General features: G+C 45.8%; 1 protein-coding gene across 2 annotated transcripts in view; it reads right to left on the bottom strand.

The window, feature by feature from the left end:
* Nucleotides 1-22411, bottom strand: part of LOC134927267 (ATP-dependent translocase ABCB1-like) — a 503919-nt gene that overhangs the window by 39184 nt on the left and 442324 nt on the right. For both annotated transcript variants that reach the window (XM_063921477.1, XM_063921479.1), the window contains exons 21-24: nucleotides 20369-20572; nucleotides 17755-17855; nucleotides 17453-17593; nucleotides 7256-7412 (exon numbers count right to left, since the gene is read on the bottom strand). In XM_063921477.1, coding sequence (XP_063777547.1) covers nucleotides 7256-7412; nucleotides 17453-17593; nucleotides 17755-17855; nucleotides 20369-20572 — 603 coding nt within the window. The remainder of the gene's footprint in view (nucleotides 1-7255; nucleotides 7413-17452; nucleotides 17594-17754; nucleotides 17856-20368; nucleotides 20573-22411) is intronic.

Genomic DNA, 22411 nt, shown 5'->3' with positions numbered 1-22411 from the left:
ACTGGGCTCCACAAGTCTGGACAATGGGTTGTAGAGTAGGATCTTGATCCGAGGCACCAACAGGCTCAAAGCTTTGACTATTCCCAGAATGCATAGCGCCGCCTCCTATATCACCGCGCCTCCCAGCACAGGAGCTCAGTTTAGTTAACCAGCCCAATGCAGTAGCAGGAAAAGAGACGACAACGGTTAGTAGCCACATACACCACACTCTCACGACAAGAGAAGTGTCAGCGGCTAATGCCATATCAACCCGAAGAAGCTAAGTGCGTCAGGGTGGGCGCCTTGTGGAGCCCAGTGTACCTCGCAGAAAGAGTTTTAACAAGGGTAAGTTCTTACTATAAAACTCGTTTACTGCTGCGGGGCACACTGGGATCCACAAGTCTGGACAATGGGGATGTCCTAAAGCAGTTCCTTATGGGAGGGGACGCACTGTAGCGGGCACAAGAACCCGGTGTCCAAAGGAAGCATCCTGGGAAGCGGCAGTATCGAAGGCATAGAACCTTATGAACGTGTTCCCAGAGGACCACGTAGCCGCCTTGCACAATTGATCAAAGGCCGCACCACGTTGGGCCGCCCAAGATGGTCCAACAGACCGAGTAGAATGGGCCGTAATATGAATAGGAGCTGACAGACCAGCCTTCACATAAGCATGCGTAATCACCATTCTAATCCACCTGGCCAGGGTCTGCTTGTGAGCAGGCAAGCCACGTTTGTGAAATCCAAACAAAACAAAGAGAGAATCAGACTTTCGAATAGAAGCAGTTCTCTTCACATAGATACGGAGAGCCCGTACCACATCCAAAGACCGCTCTTTGGGAGACAAATCAGGAGAGACAAAAGCTGGAACCACAATCTACTGATTAAGGTGGAACGAAGAAACCACCTTAGGTAAATATCCGGGACGAGTCCTAAGAACCGCCCGGTCACGGGGAAAAATCAGATATGGGGAACTACAAGACAAGGCACCCAAATCCGACACTCTTCTAGCAGAGGCAATAGCCAGCAAGAATTCCACCTTAAGGGAAAGCCACTTAAGGTCAGCTGAACCAAGAGGTTCAAATGGAGGCTCCTGCAACGCCTCCAAAACCACCGACAAGTCCCAAGGAGCCACAGGCGGGACATAGGGAGGTTGGATACGCAACACACCCTGAGTGAAAGTATGAACATCAGGTAAAGTCGCAATTTTTCTCTGAAACCACACCGACAAGGCAGAAACATGAACCTTGAGGGAGGCCAGACGCAGGCCTAAATCTAGGCCCTGCTGTAGAAAAGCCAAAAGTTTGGCTGTACTAAACTTGGAAGCGTCATAATGGTTAGATGCGCACCAAACAAAGTAGGAATGCCAGACCCGATGGTAAATCCGAGCAGAGGCCGGTTTCTGGGCCCGCAACATAGTTTTAATGACCTCTTCAGAAAAACCCTTAGCTCTTAAGATGGAAGCTTCAAGAGCCACGCCGTCAAAGACAGCCGGGCTAGGTCCTGGTAGACACAGGGGCCCTGAACGAGGAGGTCTGGAAGTAGTGTGTGGAAGTAGAAGTGGACGCTCTGACGATAGGCCTTGCAGGTCTGAGAACCAGTGCCGTCTGGACCACGCCGGAGCTATGAGAAGCAGATTTCCTTTTTCTTGCTTGAACTTCCGAATTACCCTGGGCAGGAGTGACACCGGAGGGAACACGTACGGCAGCCAAAACCTCCACGGCACTGCCAGCGCATCCACTAATGCTGCTTGAGGATCCCTTGTCCTTGCTCCGAAGACTGGAACCTTGTAGTTGTGACGAGACGCCATCAGATCCACATCTGGAAGACCCCACCTTTCCACGAGGAGTTGAAACACTTCTGGATGGAGGCCCCACTCGCCGGCATGCACGTCCTGACGACTGAGAAAGTTCGCTTTCCAATTCAGGACTCCCGGAATGAATATTGGCGATATTGCCGGTAGATGGCGCTCTGCCCAACGTAGAATCCGTGAGGCTTCCTTCATTGCCAAACGGCTTCGAGTGCAGCCTTGATGATTTATGTAAGCCACTGTGGTTGCGTTGTCCGACTGTACTTGAACAGGACGGTTCTGAGTCAAATGCTGGGCTAGGTTCAACGCATTGAAGACCGCCCGCAATTCCAGAATGTTGATCGAGAGGAGAGATTCCTCCTTGGTCCACCGACCCTGCAAGGAGTGCTGCTCCAGCACCGCGCCCCAACCTCTTAGACTGGCATCTGTCGTCAACAGGACCCAGTTGGATATCCAGAAGGGACGGCCTCTGCACAATTGTCGGTCCTGGAGCCATCAGAGCAGCGACAGACGGACCTCCGGAGTCCAAGAGATCATTTGAGACCTGATCCGGTGAGGCAGGCCGTCCCACTTGGCTAGAATCAGCTTCTGGAGGGGGCGAGAATGGAATTGAGCATACTCCACCATGTCGAATGCTGATACCATGAGGCCCAGCACATGCATTGCCAAATGTATCGACACTTGCGGACGAGAAAGGAAGCAACAAATCCTGTCCTGAAGTTTCAGGACTTTCTCCTGAGACAAGAACAACCTCTGGTTGTGAGTGTCCAACAGCGCTCCCAGATGCACCATGCTCTGAGCAGGAACCAGGGAGGATTTCTTCCAGTTGATGAGCCACCCGTGGGCTTGTAGAAACCACCCCGTCATATCCAGATGACGCAGGAGAAGATCTGGGGAATTTGCCAGGATTAACAAGTCGTCCAGATACAGCAGTATCATGACCTCTTGACGGCGGAGTACCACCGCCATAACTTTGGTGAAGACTCGCAGAGCCGTTGTTAAACCAAAAGGTAACACCCGAAACTGGTAATGGAGGTTGCCAATAGCGAACCTCAGGTATTGTTGATGTGACACTGCTATAGGAATATGCAGGTAAGCATCCTGTATGTCCAGGGAGACCATGTAGTCCCCAGGTTCCAAGGCCAGAACTATAGAGCGAAGGGATTCCATACAGAACTTGGAAACCTTCACAAACTTGTTCAGTGCCTTGAGGTTGAGAATGGGCCGAGAGGACCCATCCGGTTTCGGGACTAGAAACGGCGGAGAATAGTACCCCTGGCCCCTCTGAGCAAGAGGCACCTGTACTACGACTCCTGTATCCAGGAGGGTCTGTACCACCGAATGCAGAGTGTTTGCCTTTGTCTGGTCCGACGGGACGTCTGTCTGGCAAAATCGATGAGGGGGTCGGTTTTTGAAGGCTATGGCGTAACCTCGAGTGACGACTTCCCGTACCCAGGCATCTGAAGTGGTCTTCAACCATTCCTAGGTATACCCTAGAAGCCGGCCCCCCACCCTGGGATCCCCCAGGGGGAGGCCCGCCCCGCCATGCGGCAGGCTTATCAGTCTTGGCTGCTGGCTGACGGGCCGCCCAGGCTCTTTTGGGCTTCGGCTTACCAGGTTTGGAAGTGCGGGCCTGCTTATGGTACGCCTGACCTTTTGCTTTACCTTAAGGACGAAAGGGGCGAAAGGACGTGCCTTTGGCCTTCGACACAGAAGGAGATGTATTAGGCAGACAGGCAGTTTTGGCAGTAGCCAAGTCAGCCACTATATTATTTAAGAAATCCCCAAACAGAATATCCCCCTTGAAAGGGAGTACCTCCAGGGTTTTTCTAGAGTCCAGATCCACAGACCAGGATCTCAGCCACAATATCCTGCGAGCCAGGACTGACGTAGTAGAGGCCTTGGCTGCTAGGATACCGGCATCAGAAGCCGCCTCTTTAATATAGCGAGAAGCTGTGACAATATATGACAAGCATTGTCTAGCATGGTCAGAGGAGATTTCAGCTTCTAACTCCAAGGCCCATGCTTCAATAGCCTCTGCCGCCCATGTAGCTGCAATAGTGGGCCTTTGTGCAGCACCCGTGAGGGTGTAAATCGCTTTTAGACAACCCTCGACTCTTTAGAGGCACAAACTTCGTACCCGGGCTTTGCCAGGGTTCCTGACGTATATCCACTAGGTGGTCAGAGTGAGGTAAAACTTGTTTAATCACCTTCTGACGTTTGAACCTATCTGGTTTCTTAGGAGGAACGGATGGCTCGGGATCATCCGTAATCTGCAGAATCAACTTAATAGCCTCCAAAAGATCAGGAACATCCACATGTGAACTACCCTCCCCATCAGCCGTATCTGAGTCAGTACTTGTGGGGTCAGTGTATGTGCTGTCTTCATCAGACGAGATGTCAGTGACAGCAGTGGATTGTGAGGAGATGAGCGCTCGCTTAGAGGACCTCCTGGACTTAGGCGAGCATTGGTCAGACTTTTTAGTAGTCAGGGACTGGTTCAACTTCTTTAATTGAGCAGATAAATCGTCCGCCCACGGCGGGTTAGCTGCAGGGACCACATGCGGTTGTACCGGCATTGGGGGTCCCATAGGGGGTGTTAGTTTATGAACTAGTGTACGCAGTAGCGTGGAAAAAGCGGCCCACGGAGGGTCAGTATGTGCCTCCGTTGCCACAGTCCCACTGGGGGGCAAGGAGCCCCCAGAACCAGAGCCCACAGCTGCTATATTCTCCCCATATGTGCCTGTGGCTTCAGCAACACCGGCAGTGTGTTCCGCCCCAGAACCGTTACCCTCAGAAGCAGACATGATATATCTTGCAGTATGAGGTAACACAGTACAATTATTAGCAGCACTATATCCCTAAACCCAAACCCCTGCGCAGTGTACTCAGCACCAGCAGAGATAAAGGAGAGATATGGTGACTAAATCACAGAGAAAAATACGTAATACAGTATATCTTTGTGAAAATCCTATATTAAATAACACCTGAGGCACCAAGCCCCCTCAGGTTATAGAATATAGGGATAGCAAGTTGAGTGAAAGACACGAGATGGACACCACTCAGCTATCAATGCACACACAAATAGTCACAGTTTGTACAATGCAGAGGTTATTACAGACAATAATACTGCACTGGACTAGCTTACACAGCTATATAGTCAATAGATATAACACTACACAGTAAAAAACTGGATGTATATCACAGGGTAATTGTACTATAAACCCCTGACTAAATGCACTCTTTCTTACTAACACTGACTAAAAAGGCAGGTAGAATACTTAAGTGTCATGTAAAGGCACAACGCTGACAACCAGGCGGCTTTACATAGGAGGATTTGCCCAAGCAGTCCCAGGAACAGTGAGCTGAGGAGTAATGGCGCCGCAGACACTGACAGGGAGTGAGGAAAAGACAGAGATGCAGCTCCAGGGCGGGAACACTTGCTGGAAATGGCGCCCTGGGGCTGGGGGAGGGGCTTCAGGTCAAAGCCTTATCCCCCTTGCTGGGTACTGTGGGCGATATTAAAATCGGTTTTAAGAGAAAACCTGACCTGCGCCCATGCCCTGGTGATCTAGTGGGATCGCCTGTATCCACAGTGTCCACCGTCAGCGCGTGCGGCCCGCCTCCCACTAACCGCGCCGGATCGCGATAAAGACCGAGCCCGGGAGCGGGACCCACTTAGCACCTCCCGAAGTGCGGCCACGCGATCCTGGAGAGCCCCAGCCGTGTTTGTCTAACATGAAGAAAACCGGAGCCTCCGCTGTAGGTACCGGCAACCAGGGCTCGGGAGTGTACAGCGCCTCTGGGGAGAGCTGGAGCTGCAGCAGTGAATGTCACAAGACATTTACCACCGCTGCTGCCCTTAAAGTCTTCACTTTTTACCTCATAAAAAGCTTTTCTCAGGGCTGCCTGGAGCAGCCCCTCTATTAAGTGCCTGCTTACTGCAGCACCAACTGACAAACTGAGCTCCTGTGCTGGGAGGCGGAGTGATATAGGAGGCAGCGCTGTGCATTCTGGGAACAGTCAAAGCTTTGAGCCTGTTGGTGCCTCGGATCAAGATCCTACTCTACACCCCATTGTCCAGACTTGTGGAGCCCTGTGTACCCCGCAGCAGAAATAGAGAATTGACAGACCCCCCTGCCTTGCGGTGCCCTGTGCTTTGGCACATGTCACACCACCCTAGTTACGGCCCTGTCTTGGATTGAGGATTGTACCTGTCTGATAGTACCACTACTCACTCTACAGCGGTGGCAGACCAATGGAGAGAGCACAGTGGCAGTGCAGAAGGAAGTGTTGCTATGGGGATCATGTGATGGTGTTGCTGCAGAGGTGAGGAACTGTACTGCTACAAGAGGGAAAGGGGAATGTGTTGTCACATGGGATGTCCTCAACCCTTGTGGTGGCGTATCCTGCTTTGCGGCAATGCACACACTTCTGTCCCTACAGGAGGTTTTTTTTACCAATGCTGCAAGGTTTTTTTCACAAGTAATTTGTATGTATTGTGTATGTTTATGGATGTAAAGTTTATTGTGGTCCTTTTCAATGAGTGCAATCTCCCAGTACGATCTCCCAGTACAGCCCCAGGACTAGAAAAGGTTGTACACCCCTGATCTAAACTCAGGCTCCAAGGCAGCACCGGGGGTGAAGAATAGATGGGGAGAATCCTGAGTTCTTAAAGTGCCCAGGCTTCCAGGACCACAGGTATATCCCCATGGTCTTCTCCATTGTCTGCCAGTGAATGCCTGACAATATATGATTAGCAATTATTTTAGCATTAAGTAATCATTTTGCAAAACCTGAAATATAAGAAAGAGCACGTTTGTTAGAGGATCATTATCATCATCACTCAACATAAATAAGAAAGCTGACACCTTCACTAACCCTTGGAAGGACGGTGATAAAGTACCAGCCATTCGGCTCCTGTCATTTTTTTTAAACACAGCCTGTGGCATGGCAGTTAGGAGCTGATTGGCTGGTACTTTATCTCCGTTGACTTTATCTCCATCCAAGGCTTAGTAAATAGACCACTAAAACTGTTATGACATTGCATGCTGACAAACAATTGATGTGATAGCTAATTACTAACTTTCTGCCACTGGAGTTTATTGCCAACTTATAAATAAACAATGGTGATGATGATGATGTGGAAGTGAATGTTCCTTATAAGTAACAAAGGGTAGGGCAGATGTATTAAGCCTGGAGAAGTGATAAGTGGAAGGTGATAACGCACCAGCCAATCAACTTTTGTAATTTTTCAAAACCGTAATGATTGGCTGGTGCATTATCACCTTCCACTTATCACTGCTTTATCACTTTTCCAAGCTTAATACATCTGCCCTGGTGAATGATAAGAGTGCATTAATAGCAATAATGGTTTATTGAATCAAACTCAGTTATTGTGCCCAGTGCACTATGGGGCTTATTGTACTGTATTTGTCACACTCTTTATAAAATATAGTGTCTACTTACAGGCCTCTGTCCATCGGTGCTATAACTGTCTATGAGGGGCTCCTTCTCCAGCAGGTGGAATATTTGAGCCGCTGACATCTTTGCTTTAGCGTAGTCTGGAGTGAGTGAACTGGCCTCACCCAAAGCCATAGCCCCGAATACAATGGCTGAGAACACCCTGAGGAGGTAATAGATTTCCTTGAATGTCAGATATCACAATCGTTATGTTACTATCAAACCTCAGCAACATAGAAATAAACAAAACAACAATAACTGCACTGGACTGCGACACTGAATGTACTAACATAGTAACATAGTATTTGAGGTTGAATAGAGGCAAATTGCCCATCGTGTTCAACCTATTTTAAGTTGTGATGATTCTACATACTTGCTAAATAATGTTTTATGACTAGTTAGCTACTATAACTCATGTTACCCCCGGATTAACCATGTTGATATTTTAAGTATTATAACCTTGGATAGCTTTTTCATTCAGAAATGTATCCATTCCTTTTTTAAATCCAATTACAGAGTCCACCATTACCACCTTCCCTGGCAGGGAATTCCACATCCTGATTGCCCTAACAGTGAAGAACCCTTTCCTCCGTTGCGTTCTGAACTTTCTCTCCTCCAGTCGCAGCGAGTGCCCACGTGTCCTAAACTGTGTTCTTTTAATAAATAATTCCTCTGATAACTCTTTGTGATGTCACTTTACATATTTGAAGATATTAATAATATCTCCTCTTAGGCGCCTCTTTTCTAGTGTATACATATTCAGCCTAGTAAGTCTTTCCTTATAGTCCAGTCCTTCTAGGCCTTTAATCAATTTAGTAGCCCACCTTTGAACACTTTCGAGTTCACTGATGTCTTTTTTATACAATGGTGCCCAAAACTGAACACAATATCCAGGTGCGGACGTACCAATGCCTTATACAGCGGCATGATTACATCCGAGTCCCTTGTCTCAATTCCCCTTTTTATGCACGCTAGCACCTTACTTGCCTTTTTTACTGTGTTTTGACATTGTGTATGGTTATTAAGCCTATTATCAATAAATACCCCCAAATCTTTTTCCAACTCTGTTTCCCCTAGGTGTTCCCCATTTAATATGTAGGATGCAAGTTTGTTTTTAGTCCCAAAATACATAACCTTGCATTTGTCTGTATTGAACCTCATTTTCCATTTAGAAGCCCAGAGTTCAAGTTCAGATAGATAATTCTGCAAGGACTCCACCTCCAATTGTGAATTAATTACCTTACACAGTTTAGTATCATCTGCAAAGATTGACACTGTGCTTTCCAGGCCTATTTCTAGGTAATTGATAAATATGTTGAACAGTAGTGGTCCGAGTACGGACCCTTGTGGTATTCCGCTGACTACTGGGGACCAGGTTGAGGACTTCCTGTTGACCACTACTTGCTGTACCCTGCTATCCAACCAGCTGCTTATCCATGTGCAAATAGTTTTTCCTAGGCCAATCTCCTTTAATTTGATCACAGTCTCCTGTGAGGAACTGTATCGAAGGCTTTTGCAAAATCTAGGAAGACCACATCCACTGCTTTTCCTTGATCAAGATTATTGCTCACTTCCTCGTAGAAGCTAATTAAGTTAGTCTGACATGACCTGTCCCTCACAAACCCATGCTGGTTCTTGCTAATAATCCTAGCGGACTTTAGATACTCCTGTATGACGTCCCTTAGAATTCCTTCCAATATTTTCCCCACTATAGTGTCAGGTCCGGGTGTTTTTGTGAATCCGTTAACCCGGGACCAACCACAGGTGTAGGTGCTGGGGTATGAAGAAAGCAGGGAGGACGAAGAAAGTTACGTTTCATATATTTATTGAAAATAACAATTCAGTAAAGTGGTAAATGGCAAGTTATTAATCACCATAGTATACTGACGTATTGCATGAATAATAGAAATAATATGCAGGATATATCTTAAAGAAAAAATAAAAGAAATGTTCATGGAATTGCGTTTAAAACAGGCTGGAAAATAAATGTTGAATTGTCCAAATATAAACAAGCTTTGATGCTGAACTGTAGAATGTGTTTAACTGGGTAATGCAGACATGAAGAAATAACTGTGAGGATTTGCAATGAAGTTTTGAGAGGTAACTGAGAGACTGTGAAGAATTATCCTTGTAATGGCAACATAGAAAGTAAAAGTACTAAATTGGGTTACTTGCGAGTTCCGGAGATCACTGTGAGACTGTAGCAGATGATATAAGTGATGAACGGGTTAAATGCAGAGCAGAACAAACGAACAGCTGAAGTTAGTGGAATCCTCCAAACTCTGTATGGTTGAAAGCAGGCAGACAGGGTTTCCTCATGCAAGACTCTGGGAATCCAATTGTTACCAGTAGGTGCGTGATTAACTGACAGCACAGCGGGGAGCCGGTGGATCTTTAGCAGTGAAGGCTGCCGACGGGCCTCTGGGAACGGAGGCGATATCTGGACCACGGGAATCACACAGGAATGCACGGAGAGAGCTCAGAGCTAGAGCACAGCATTGATACAACAAAGCACTGGCCCAGAGTAACATAATCCCAGCCTACTTTAAGGCAGCACAAGCACGGGATTGGCTTACACCTGCCCACAGGTGTTTTCACAAGTGCTCTGTATTACCTATTTGGTCTCCAACATGGCCACCTCCTATACAGCAGACACACCACAGTGCCTTAGGCCATTTGGTCCCCGCACTCCCAGTTCCCAGACTCTGCATTACCTGTGCCACTGATCACGCCGCGTCCCCACACGGGCGCACAGCACCGCGAGCAACTGCACTGGCAACGGATGAACCCCAGAACCCGCAAAGGTGAGAGACCGGTTCGTGACAGTACCACCTCTTCTACGGGTGGTCTCCGAACACCTTTGAACCTTATCAGGATTTTTGGAGAAGTATTTCTGTACCAGTCTTGGAGCATGAACATCTTCAGAGAAAACCCAGGATCTCTCCTCCGGACCGTAACCCTTCCAGTCGACCAAAAACTGTAAACGTCCATATCGAGAACGTGAGTCCACAATCTCTTTAACTTCAAATTCCTCATCTTGCACAGAGTCAACTTTAGGAGATTTGGACTGGGTAGTATGAAACTTATTGAGAATCAAAGGCTTCAATAAAGATGTATGAAAGGCGTTAGGAATTCTCAAAGATGGTGGCAACTTGACTTTGTATGACACAGGATTGAGTACCTTTACAATGGGAAATGGACCAATAAACTTGGGAGCAAATTTCTTAGAAGGAACTTTGAACCTGAGATTGCGCGTAGAAATCCAAACTTGGTCCCCCACCTTGTAATTCGGTACAGCTTTACGTTTTCTATCTGCGAAAGATTTATAACGAGCGGAAGTTTTGACCAACGACTTACGCACACAACTCCAGATTCTAGATAGACGTTGGAGTTCTTGATCTGCTGCTGGAACCTCTAGGGCTGGCAATGGATGGAACTCTGGCACACGAGGATAAAAGCCGAAGTTAATATAAAAGGGCGTAGATTCTGAAGACGAATGGAAGAGATTATTATGAGCAAATCCTGCCAATGGAAGGTAGTCAACCCAGTCATCCTGTGAGGACGATATATATAGCCGGAGAAATGTTTCAAGGTCTTGGTTGACTCTCTCAGTTTGTCCATCTGTCTGAGGATGATATGCAGAAGAAAAATTCAACTTGACATTTAAAGATGAACAAAGCGACCTCCAAAACTTGGCCACAAACTGTGTTCCCCGATCAGAGATGATCTCTCTAAGAAGGCCATGCAACTTGAAGATTTCAGAGACGAACAATCTGGCTAGTAAAGGGGCTGATGGTAACCCAGTTAATGGAATGAAATGTGCCATTTTCGAAAATCGATCCACTATCACCCAAATGGTATTTCGCCCTTTTGATGGAGGTAGATCGGTCACGAAATCCATTGAGATATGAGTCCATGGTTGTTTGGGTATGGATAATGGATATAATAAACCTGGTGGAGAACTTCTTGGACTCTTATGTTGGGCACATTTAGGACATGCTGCTATAAACTCTTGGACATCGGCTTTGAGACGTGGCCACCAATAAGACTGTTGAATAAATTTGAGAGTCTTTAGAACCCCAGGATGACCCATGAAGGAAGAGGAGTGAGCCCAGGTAAGCAGCCGTTTACGAAGATTTGTGGCGACAAAGGTTTTGCCAGGCGGAGGAACTGGAGAGGTTCGAGTCATTAAAAAGGACGTAGGATTCACAATGGCTTGATTCGTGGTAGCATCATTTGATTCAGAGGAAGCAAAGGACCGAGAAAGGGCATCTGCCTTTTTGTTCTGAGACCCTGGTCGATAGGTGAGCTTGAAATTGAATCGTGTGAAGAAAAGCGCCCATCTAGCTTGTCGTGGATTCAAGCACTGAGCTGACTGCAGATATAGAAGATTCTTATGATCAGTATAAACTGTAATGCGATGTTGTGCTCCTTCTAGAAGGTATCTCCACTCCTCAAATGCCAACTTGATGGCAAGTAATTCTTGCTCACCGATTGCATAATTACGTTCTGCCGGGAGGAACTTACAGGAGAAATATCCGCAGGGATGGACCTGTTTATCTTCAAAGACTTGTGACAACACAGCTCCTACTGCTTCTGTAGATGCATCCACCTCTAGTAGAAAGGGACGATTCAAATCAGGCTGTCGAAGAATGGGTCCTGACCCAAAGGCTTGCTTTAAATCAGAGAAGGCTTTGATTGCTTCAGAAGACCAGTTCGTAGGATTTGCTCCCTTGCGAGTTAGGGCTGTGATGGGAGCAGCTAGCGAAGAATAATTCTTAATGAATCTCCTATAGAAATTAGCAAAGCCAAGAAATCGCTGAATCCCCTTGAGAGTTGTAGGAGTGGACCAATCTCGGATAGCTTGTACCTTACCGGGATCCATACATAGCTCTGATCCAGAAATGATGTAACCAAGGAACGGTATGGAAGATACTTCAAAGGTGCACTTCTCTAACTTACAATAAAGTTGATTTTCCCTCAGACGTGTCAGTACCTCTTTAACTTGGTGACGGTGAGACTTTAGATCCTTAGAGAATATTAGGATATCATCCAGGTACACTACTAGACACTTGTAGAGAAGATCACGAAAAAGTTCATTCACATAGCTTTGAAAAACTGCAGGTGCATTACAAAGACCAAAAGGCATTACAAGGTATTCGTAATGCCCATCCCGGGTATTAAAAGCAGTCTTCCACTCGTCCCCTGCCCGGATGCGGATTAAATTGTAGGCCCCTCGGAGATCCAATTTTGTAAACACAGTAGCTCCCTTTACCCGATCAAATAATTCTGGAATTAAGGGTAATGGGTACTTGTTTTTCACAGTGATCTCATTGAGTCCACGGTAATCTATGCATGGTCGTAACCCACCGTCCTTCTTCTTAACGAAAAAGAATCCGGCTCCTGCAGGTGAAGAAGATGGTCTGATAAATCCTTTGGTTAGATTTTCCTGTATATAATCAGACATAGCTTGCGTCTCTGGGATGGATAGCGGATAAATTCGTCCCCTAGGAGGGGTTTTACCCGGAACCAGGACGATTGGGCAGTCCCATTCGCAATGAGGAGGTAGAGAGTCTGCTGCTTGTTTACTGAAAACATCCGCAAAGGATTGATACACCGAAGGTAGGTCGGGAAGGCTAATTGACCGGAGAGGTACAATTGAGGCTAAACAGTCCTTGGTACAAGATTTACCCCACGAAAGGACTTCCATGGTTTGCCAATTAAGTTGAGGATTATGTTTCTGCAGCCAAGGTAAACCAAGTATCACATCTTGAGAGGCTTTGGGAATCACGTAGAAGGAGACGTATTCGGAATGGAGCACACCAACTTTCATCTTGAGACATACGGTTCGATGAGTAATTATACCATCTGGAATTCGACTTCCATCCACTGCTGTAACAGCAACTGCTGCTTCCAGAGGCATGGTTTGAACTTTAGACCGTAAGACAAAGGCTGAGGAGATGAAGTTCTCGGCTGCCCCGGAATCTAGGAGAGCTGAAACTTTCACTGTAGAACTTGGAACTTCTAATTGAATAGACAAGGTCGGCTCTTTCCCAGAACGTGATTCTAAAGTAACTCCTAGCTTAACCTCTCTTGAATAAGCTAGGAGCGAGAGTTTCCCGGTCGGAGTTTGCAGAATTTAACTAAATGTTCGGAGGACCCACAGTACATGCAGAGGTTACCCTGTCGACGACGAAGTCATTCCTCCTCTGTGAGGCGAGAGCGCCCAATCTGCATAGGTTCTTCTGTCGTTACCGGAGACTGTGATGAAGAATCTTGTCGAGGCCTAGGATGATAACGTGGACTGGATCGCTCTGCCCTGGATTTCTCTAAACTTCGCTCCCTGTAGCGTAGGTCAAGTTTGTTACAGAGAGAAATCAATTCATCCAGTTTAGTTGGCACATCCCGGATAGTTAAATCATCCTTGATTCTCTCTGAAAGTCCATTCCAAAACGCGGCGATCAGGGCCTCCTCATTCCAGTTTAACTCTGAAGACAACGTGCGAAACTGAATAATATATTGACTGACAGGACGTAAACTTTGACGTAGACGGAGAATTTCCAAAGATGCTGAGGTGGTCCTGCCTGGTTCGTCAAAGATTCTCCGGAAGGATGATACGAACTCCTTGTAATTAGAGAGGATAGGATCACCTCTTTCCCATAATGGTGATGCCCACTCCAGAGCCTGACCGGAGAGGAGGGCAATAATATATGCAACCTTAGAACGAGCTGATGGGAAACTGGCAGACAACAGTTCGAACTGGATCTCGCATTGATTCAGAAATCCTCTGCAAAGTTTTGGAGTTCCGTCAAACTTACTCGGAGAGGGTAACTGCAAGCGGGACGTAGGCAGCGTCACAGGAGAAGCTGTAGTGGTAACTGGGACAACCGGAGTTGGAATCTGGACTTGAGACGTTTTAATAGCCGAATGTAGAGTCTCTAAACGGTCTGCCATAGTTTGCACTATTTGTGTCTGTATAGACTCCTGGTTTTCCAGACGGGAAAGGATATCTGACGTAGCACCGCCTCCTGCGAATTGGTCACTTGACGGATCCATGTGGCCAGTGCTTACTGTCAGGTCCGGGTGTTTTTGTGAATCCGTTAACCCGGGACCAACCACAGGTGTAGGTGCTGGGGTATGAAGAAAGCAGGGAGGACGAAGAAAGTTCCGTTTCATATATTTATTGAAAATAACAATTCAGTAAAGTGGTAAATGGCAAGTTATTAATCACCATAGTATACTGACGTATTGCATGAATAATAGACATAATATGCAGGATATATCTTAAAGAAAAAATAAAAGAAATGTTCATGGAATTGCGTTTAAAACAGGCTGGAAAATAAATGTTGAATTGTCCAAATATAAACAAGCTTTGATGCTGAACTGTAGAATGTGTTTAACTGGGTAATGCAGACATGAAGAAATAACTGTGAGGATTTGCAATGAAGTTTTGAGAGGTAACTGAGAGACTGTGAAGAATTATCCTTGTAATGGCAACATAGAAAGTAAAAGTACTAAATTGGGTTACTTGCGAGTTCCGGAGATCACTGTGAGACTGTAGCAGATGATATAAGTGATGAACGGGTTAAATGCAGAGCAGAACAAACGAACAGCTGAAGTTAGTGGAATCCTCCAAACTCTGTATGGTTGAAAGCAGGCAGACAGGGTTTCCTCATGCAAGACTCTGGGAATCCAATTGTTACCAGTAGGTGCGTGATTAACTGACAGCACAGCGGGGAGCCGGTGGATCTTTAGCAGTGAAGGCTGCCGACGGGCCTCTGGGAACGGAGGCGATATCTGGACCACGGGAATCACACAGGAATGCACGGAGAGAGCTCAGAGCTAGAGCACAGCGTTGATACAACAAAGCACTGGCCCAGAGTAACATAATCCCAGCCTACTTAAAGGCAGCACAAGCACGGGATTGGCTTACACCTGCCCACAGGTGTTTTCACAAGTGCTCTGTATTACCTATTTGGTCTCCAACATGGCCACCTCCTATACAGCAGACACACCGCAGTGCCTTAGGCCATTTGGTCCCCGCACTTCCAGTTCCCAGACTCTGCATTACCTGTGCCACTGATCACGCCGCGTCCCCACACGGGCGCACAGCACCGCGAGCAAACGCACTGGCAACGGATGAACCCCAGAACCCGCAAAGGTGAGAGACTGGTTCGTGACATATAGATATTAAACTAACTGGTCTGTAGTTTCCCGAAAGATTTTTGTATCCATTTTTAAATAATGGCACTACCTCAGCTATACGCCAATCCTTCGGTACCATGCCTGATCTAATTGAACTATTGAAAATCAAGTATAGGGGTCGTGCTAGTTGTGAACTAAGCTCCATAAGAACCCTTGGGTGAAGTCCATCAGGACCAGGTGATTTATTAATTTTAATTTTGCCTAGTCTCTCCCGGACTACTTCCTCACTTAAACAAGTATCTAACCATGAATCATTACTGTCACTATTGTTATGCTCTACTCCCACCATCAGTTCTTCACTGGTGAATACTGATGAGAAGAATTTGTTCAGTATTTCTGCTTTTATTTCGTCATCATTTATCAATTCTCCTAATTCATCTTTTAATGGACCTATATTCTCCTTTTTTAACCTTTTACCGTTTATGTATTTAAAAAAACTTTTTAGGATTGGTTTTACTTTCTATAGCGATTTTGCTTTTCATTTTCCATTTTAGCTGCTCTTATTGCTTTTTTGCATTTCTTATTACACTCCTTGTAATACTTGAATGACTCCTCCTTTCCATTAGATTTAAATGCTTTGAAAGCCCGCTTTTTTTTATCCATTTCTGCCTTAACCTTCTTGTTAAGCCACATCGGTTTGAGTTTAATACTCCTGTGTTTACTGCCCATGGGAATAAAGTTATGAATATTGCTATCCAGCAACCCTTTTAAAACATCCCACTCTATGTCGTTAAGTGCACATCTAAGCATACTGAAAATAGCCTTCCTAAAGTTAAAAGTTTTGGTGGAACCCCTGTAGCTATGTTTCCTGAAACTGATGTCGAATGTGATCATATAATGGTACCCAGTAGCGGATCTTGCCACGGGCAAGAAGGACTTTTGCCCGTCGCGCCGCCTTCCGGAGGGCGCCGCACCAGGGCAAGATCCGCTGCTGCTGTGCCCCCCGCTGCCGCTGTGAAGGGAAACTAGACACGTACGCGTCTAGTTTCCCTTCGTGGAGAGGTCCTTTACTGTGCGGGGCGCGATGACGTCATAACGCACCGCACAGCAAAGGTCCTCTCCACGAAGGGAACTAGACGCTATGCGTCTAGTTTCTCTTCGTGGAGAGGACCTTTGCTGTGCGGTGCGCGATGACGTCATCGCCCTTGTATTTGGAATTTAGCTCCTCTGCTGTGCAGTGACATTAAGAAGAACCTACAGGGTAATTTACCAGGGCTAATTATCCAATTAACCCCGATAAGCCGGAGCTTGCCGCGGCTTATCAGGGATTTTGTTTCACCTGCCACTGGCAGGCGAAGCAGAATCCCCGGAAACGTCCGAAAACGTGGCTGTTTTACACGAAAACACACAGGTTTCACTGAACCTGTGTGTTTTCGGGAGAAAGGTTTTTTTTTTTATAGGCATTCTGTATAGCCTGTAAAAAAATAAAAATAAATCTGTGAAACATCGGAAAAAAGACCGAAAAACGTCCGAAAACGGATGTTTTCCGGACCCAATATTTTACAGGGGATAATTGGATATCCCCCAGAGACGGGGTACGATCCAAACTTCACACAAACACCCACAACTAGGGTGTCATATCTATATGATACATTTAAAGTTATCTATAGTCTGTAATTGTTATTTAGGGGAAACTGATGTAAAAACTCTATTACTCTGTTACCAGCAGACCAGCATACCATGCATTTAATTCATATTTATAGTAAAATACATTGCAAAAGACACATGCTACAGTATACATGTGAATGAGCCGTACAATGGGCTGCATTTAGTTTGGAATAAAAACACTGGCCACTTGGGAATGTGAGAAACAACCACTGCGGAACAGTTTACTCCCGAGCTTTATAACGCAATACAAAAAAATGACAGTTGGGTACATGACAAAAATACATTTATTAGAACACAGTCCTAACGTCTACCAAGGCGGAACTATAAAGCAGTCTGCATATACAGTATACAACAGTTATTACTGTATATTGGATATTCACGCTCACTTACAGGAATACATTCTCCATAGTCATGTGTCCATTTATTATCAGCCACGCACCGAAGCGGAAACACGCCGCATAGGCGAAGAACATGATCGCCTGAGACACCCCGAAGGTCAGCCCATGGATGTGCGCTTTTTTAATGGCATTCCTAGAGATAAAAATAAATATAGATTTACTTTCCAGCTATGTTATATAGCACTTTGATGTTTGGTAAAAGACCTGTTCCCTATGGTAATACTTTCATTGATGCATCTCTTCACAGATACAGTAAGAACATAGGTACACAGCACAGGTAATAGGCTGTCTTACTTGTAGGGCAATACTAATTTTTCATCATACATGGCCTCAAACTTCCTCTCTCGTGTTAGAGAGACAACAGTGCGGATGTTTTCCACAGCATCGGTGACGATCTGTAAAGGAGGAAACAATTATCAGTAAAACATTTTAGTGGCGGCAGTATGAAATCATAATGTCACCAAATTGTCAATATGTCTTAATGAGGCCATGGGAAGGAAAGTTACAGCAAACTAATTGGACTTATCTAAGGATCTTTTAACAACCTAAATTTCCATGAAGCTTCTGGTGCTGAATTCACAATTTGGTAAAACAATTTCACCACTAACACACGTTCTCGTAACTTTAACATCATTTTAAATTTAATACCAGATGAGAATAAAAAAAGGTGTGAGGATGTTGTTTACTGTAAATAGTGATCAGATGGATGACTGCGAATGGAAATTTGCATATCTGATACCTTACAAGCAGAAAAACACCCCCCTGGTGATTTTTTTAACAACTTTTTCCCCCAGGAATTTCCTTCCCATGGACTCATTAAGACATACTGAACATTTGGCGACATTCTGACAAGTAGAGTTTGCTGTAGGATGCTTGGAATAGGTGACCTTTAATTACTGACACACTGTATCACCCATTCGGTTAAGAGCCAGGTAAAGTGGCTACAAGTAGCAGCCCAGTGTTTCTGGCTTGGGTGGGGTGCAGGTGTTGGGAATCTACGTTACCACCTTTACTGGGTGGAAGTACAGAACAATGACTTTGATTTTAATTCGCATTAAACTGTGTTCTACTCACAGTAGCACATTGCACAACATTTCCCATCAGGAGGCAATGCATTTTATCCTTCATATGTACAATGGTACGGTATGAAAAATTCATTTTCCAACAACCTATTTCTGTGTCTGCAGTATTTGCATGTACTAATGAGGCCTAATTCTGGGTTAGAGACATCTATGACTACTTGTCTGCCTGGCCACGGCAGCCTGTTTGTTAGCTAGTGCGAGTGTCCACTTGTCTATGGTTAGTATCTGTCCATCTTCATGGGGAAGGCTGAGCCACCCACTGTTTTATCACTGCCACATCCATCTTTATTAGTATAGGGACTTACATCCGCCCCATGCTGGGTGGAAAAGACAGGCCAAAAACAGGAGTCCCATCTCTATTCGCTCTTCCCAATAAAGTGCCAAAGTTTGCCTACATGCCCATGACATTCCCATACGCAGTCTGCGATTGCTTTCCACATGAATTTAGGCTTCCATACGAATCAGACACAAAGATTTACATAAGCTTCTAAAAATGTGGTGGTGTTGCCTATGGCAACCAATCAGCTTCTGTCTATAATTTCTTTATTGTATCCTAGAAAATGATAGCTAGAATCTGATTGGTTGCTATAAGCAGCAGCCTCAGCGCTTTTCATTTTTAGAAGCTTTGGTAAAGCTACCCCATAGCGTTTTTTTCTGCTAAGGTAAAATTAGAAACCTGCCATAATATCCAATGGAACAGTGCCGCCAATGGCCTAATATTCATAAACAATGGCCAAATATTAACAATAGTCTGATGTATAGTTAATACATGATCTCTTTGCATAATTGCCTGTGCGTCAATTGTAATGTTCCTTTCCAAAAGTAATGTATTAGTGGGATGCATTTTTTTCAGTGGGACGAATTGTAGCCCTAGCCGGCACCCTACGAATTTTAGCTCTAGCCGCCACCCCAGACTGGTTAGGGTAGGAGACCGAGGAGGGGTTAAATAATTACCCTGTCCCCTTCGGCATTCTCACTGTCGGGGAAGCTGGTGTCGGTAATGTGACCGCCCGGCATTCCTGACCGCCGGTATAATGTATCATACGCGTTTCAGTATACTAACAGTCCAACACAGGATGTTGCAATGTATCAAGGCCACATTTAATGCCTGCTGCCACTCTTGTGATGAACTGGCAGTAGCGGATCTTGCTACGGGCAAGCAGGATTTTTGCCCAGGGCGCCGCCTTCCAGAGGGTGCCGCCGCCGTGGCAAGATCTGCTACTGGTGCCGGTGCTGTGCGTGATGAAGTCATCGCGCACCCGCACTGCATTGTGGGAGCGGCACATAAACGCTAGAGGTCATAATTGACTTCTAGTGTCTATGCGGTGCTATGGGAGAGACGTCATGACATCTCTCCCATAGATCCGAGGAGCGGCGCTGGTGGCCAGAGACGGAGACGGAGGGCAGCAGCGGTCGGGAAGTAGGAGCAGAGATTGTAAGTATTAATTTATTTTTTTTGTAAGCGGCGCAACTAGGGGGCACAACTCTACAGGGGGCAATACTACTGGTTGCATAGCTGTACAGGGGGCACACTACTGGGGGCAATATTACTGGGGGCACAACTCTACAGTGGGTACAGTACTGGGGGCAATACTACTGGGGGCACAGCTACAGGGGGCACAACTACTGAGGGCACAGCTACAGGGGTCATAACTGAACACGCCCCTTCTCCATGAAGCCACGCCCCTATTTTTCGCCCTGGCCGCCACGAGGTCTAGATCCGTCCCTGTGAACTGGGTATCTGGAAATTCTTGCCTGAGTAGGTTGTAGAGCATATTCACCTATTAAGGCTCAACACAGCCCATTTTCTAGCAAATGTAACTCACTTTTCCAGCCACTTCTAGTTCCTGGCTGTCTTTCTGTGCATGCCCGGCAAATGCCTTTATTTGTAGCAGAGCAGAGAAAGCAACGACTGGCACAATAACCAAGACTAGCAGGGTTAATTGCCATCCATAAATAAAAGATATTATAGTTGCAGTGCCCAAGTTTGCCATGTTCTGAGAAAGCGAGGCCAGCCTGGACCCAGTGGCCTGTAAGAGATAAGCAGGTAAAAATAGTTTGAACCACATTACTTATTTAGTAAATAATCCATTATGTGTTGTAAATGCCATCCATACTGCCACATTACATTTGAATTTACCATTAGGCAAAGACAGCAGCAGTTTAGGGTTCTGACCCCATAAATTCCGCAGCCATACTAGCGAAACGTGCTACGCTGTTACTGCTGAGTCTCTGGATGTATCATGCAAAGGGGAAATGAGATGCGTTTTTATTTACCATGGAAGAACAAACAGAGGCCGTTTGCTACCAGTCCCTCATTTGATACAACTAAAGGGCCCTACACACTGGGCATTTTTCGACGAGGTGCCCGACGGGGGGAGGGGGGGGGATTGATGCGGTGAATAAAGTTTCTTCATTCCCCCCGTCACCCGGCACTATAGCCCTGCATGCTAATATGGACGAGACTGTCCATATTACCTTGCAGGCATAATCGAGCCGGCACCAATGATGAACGAGCGTGGGGCCGCGCATCGTTCATCGTTGGTGCCTACACACTGAAAGATATGAATTATATCTTTCAGTGTAATCGCTAAGTGTGTAGGGCCCATTACACAGTCATTATTTACTAAGCATTAGCTATATAAAAGGGAGCATTAGGTGAGACCGATAGGACACTCTGTAATGTTACTGACAAACCCCCAATCAATGAATGCTCAACACAGCTCATTGCTTCCCTCTAATATAGTAGATATACTAAGTACAGATGTGTCCTCATACACCCAGCCTCTTTATGCCATATGGTGTGAGACGCTTCGATGCAGGTAGCACAGTGTACTTTTACACTAAATACTGCATCTTAATCGCATCGTAACAGCTTACATAGCCGGCTCACAGTGTACCAGCGATGATGGGATGCGACTTTTGTGGCAGAGGAACTGGTACAACCTGTGTACAAAGATGCAGATTCAGAATAACAGAATGAGCCGGGTGGAATAGCTGCAGATGCTCGTATCAGAACCTCTTTTACATGTATTTATAACTTAAAGTGCAAGCCCCAAATGTCTCACAAACAGTCCTTTGATGAGGGGGTGCTGCGTGATCTGATGGACGTGAGACTGTCCTGTAAAAAACCTATGCTCGGGAAAACTAAAGTTGAGTTGCCACAAATACTATCTATGGGAAGATAAACCTGGCTCACTCAGTCCGAGACTCCGGAGGGCATGCAGTCCACACTTTTCCTGCAAATAGCGAAGGCATTTCAATCTTATTATATGAATCTCTATCATTTAAGAAAAACTCAGTCTCCAGATGATATCCTTTTGTCTTCGGAGGCGGTTAATAATTATCTCTCCTCTGTGGATTACCCACAGTTGTCAGAGCAGGATGTTGAGTTCCTTGAGAAGCCTTTCACTATTGAAGAATTGGAATTTTCCCTTTCCGCGTCTCCACTCGGGAAGAGTCCGGGTCCAGACGGTTTCCCAGTCAGTTATTATAAACCATTTCGGACGTCCCTCATGCCGCTATTTTTAAAAGCGTGCAATGCAATTAATGTTGAGACTGCTTTTCCTCCCCAATCTTTAGAGGTGTATATTTCTATAATTCCTACGGAGGCGAAGGACCCTACTCACTGCTCCAGTTAATGACCTATCTCTTTACTGAATAATGACACTAAACTCTATGCTAAAATGCTAGCTAATACTGTAGGGTAAATCAGTTCCTGCCCACTATGATACACGGAGATCAGATAGGATTTGTGAGGGAAAGAGAAGCTAAGGATAATACCACAAAAATGATCAATCTCATCCATCATGCCACGTGTAATGGTAAGGCTATGATCCTTTTATCTACAGATGCGAAGGCCTTCGATA

Source organism: Pseudophryne corroboree, chromosome 5, assembly GCF_028390025.1.
Source record: "Pseudophryne corroboree isolate aPseCor3 chromosome 5, aPseCor3.hap2, whole genome shotgun sequence".
Lineage (NCBI taxonomy): Eukaryota > Metazoa > Chordata > Amphibia > Anura > Myobatrachidae > Pseudophryne > Pseudophryne corroboree.
This window is presented reverse-complemented; position numbering and strand designations above follow the sequence as displayed.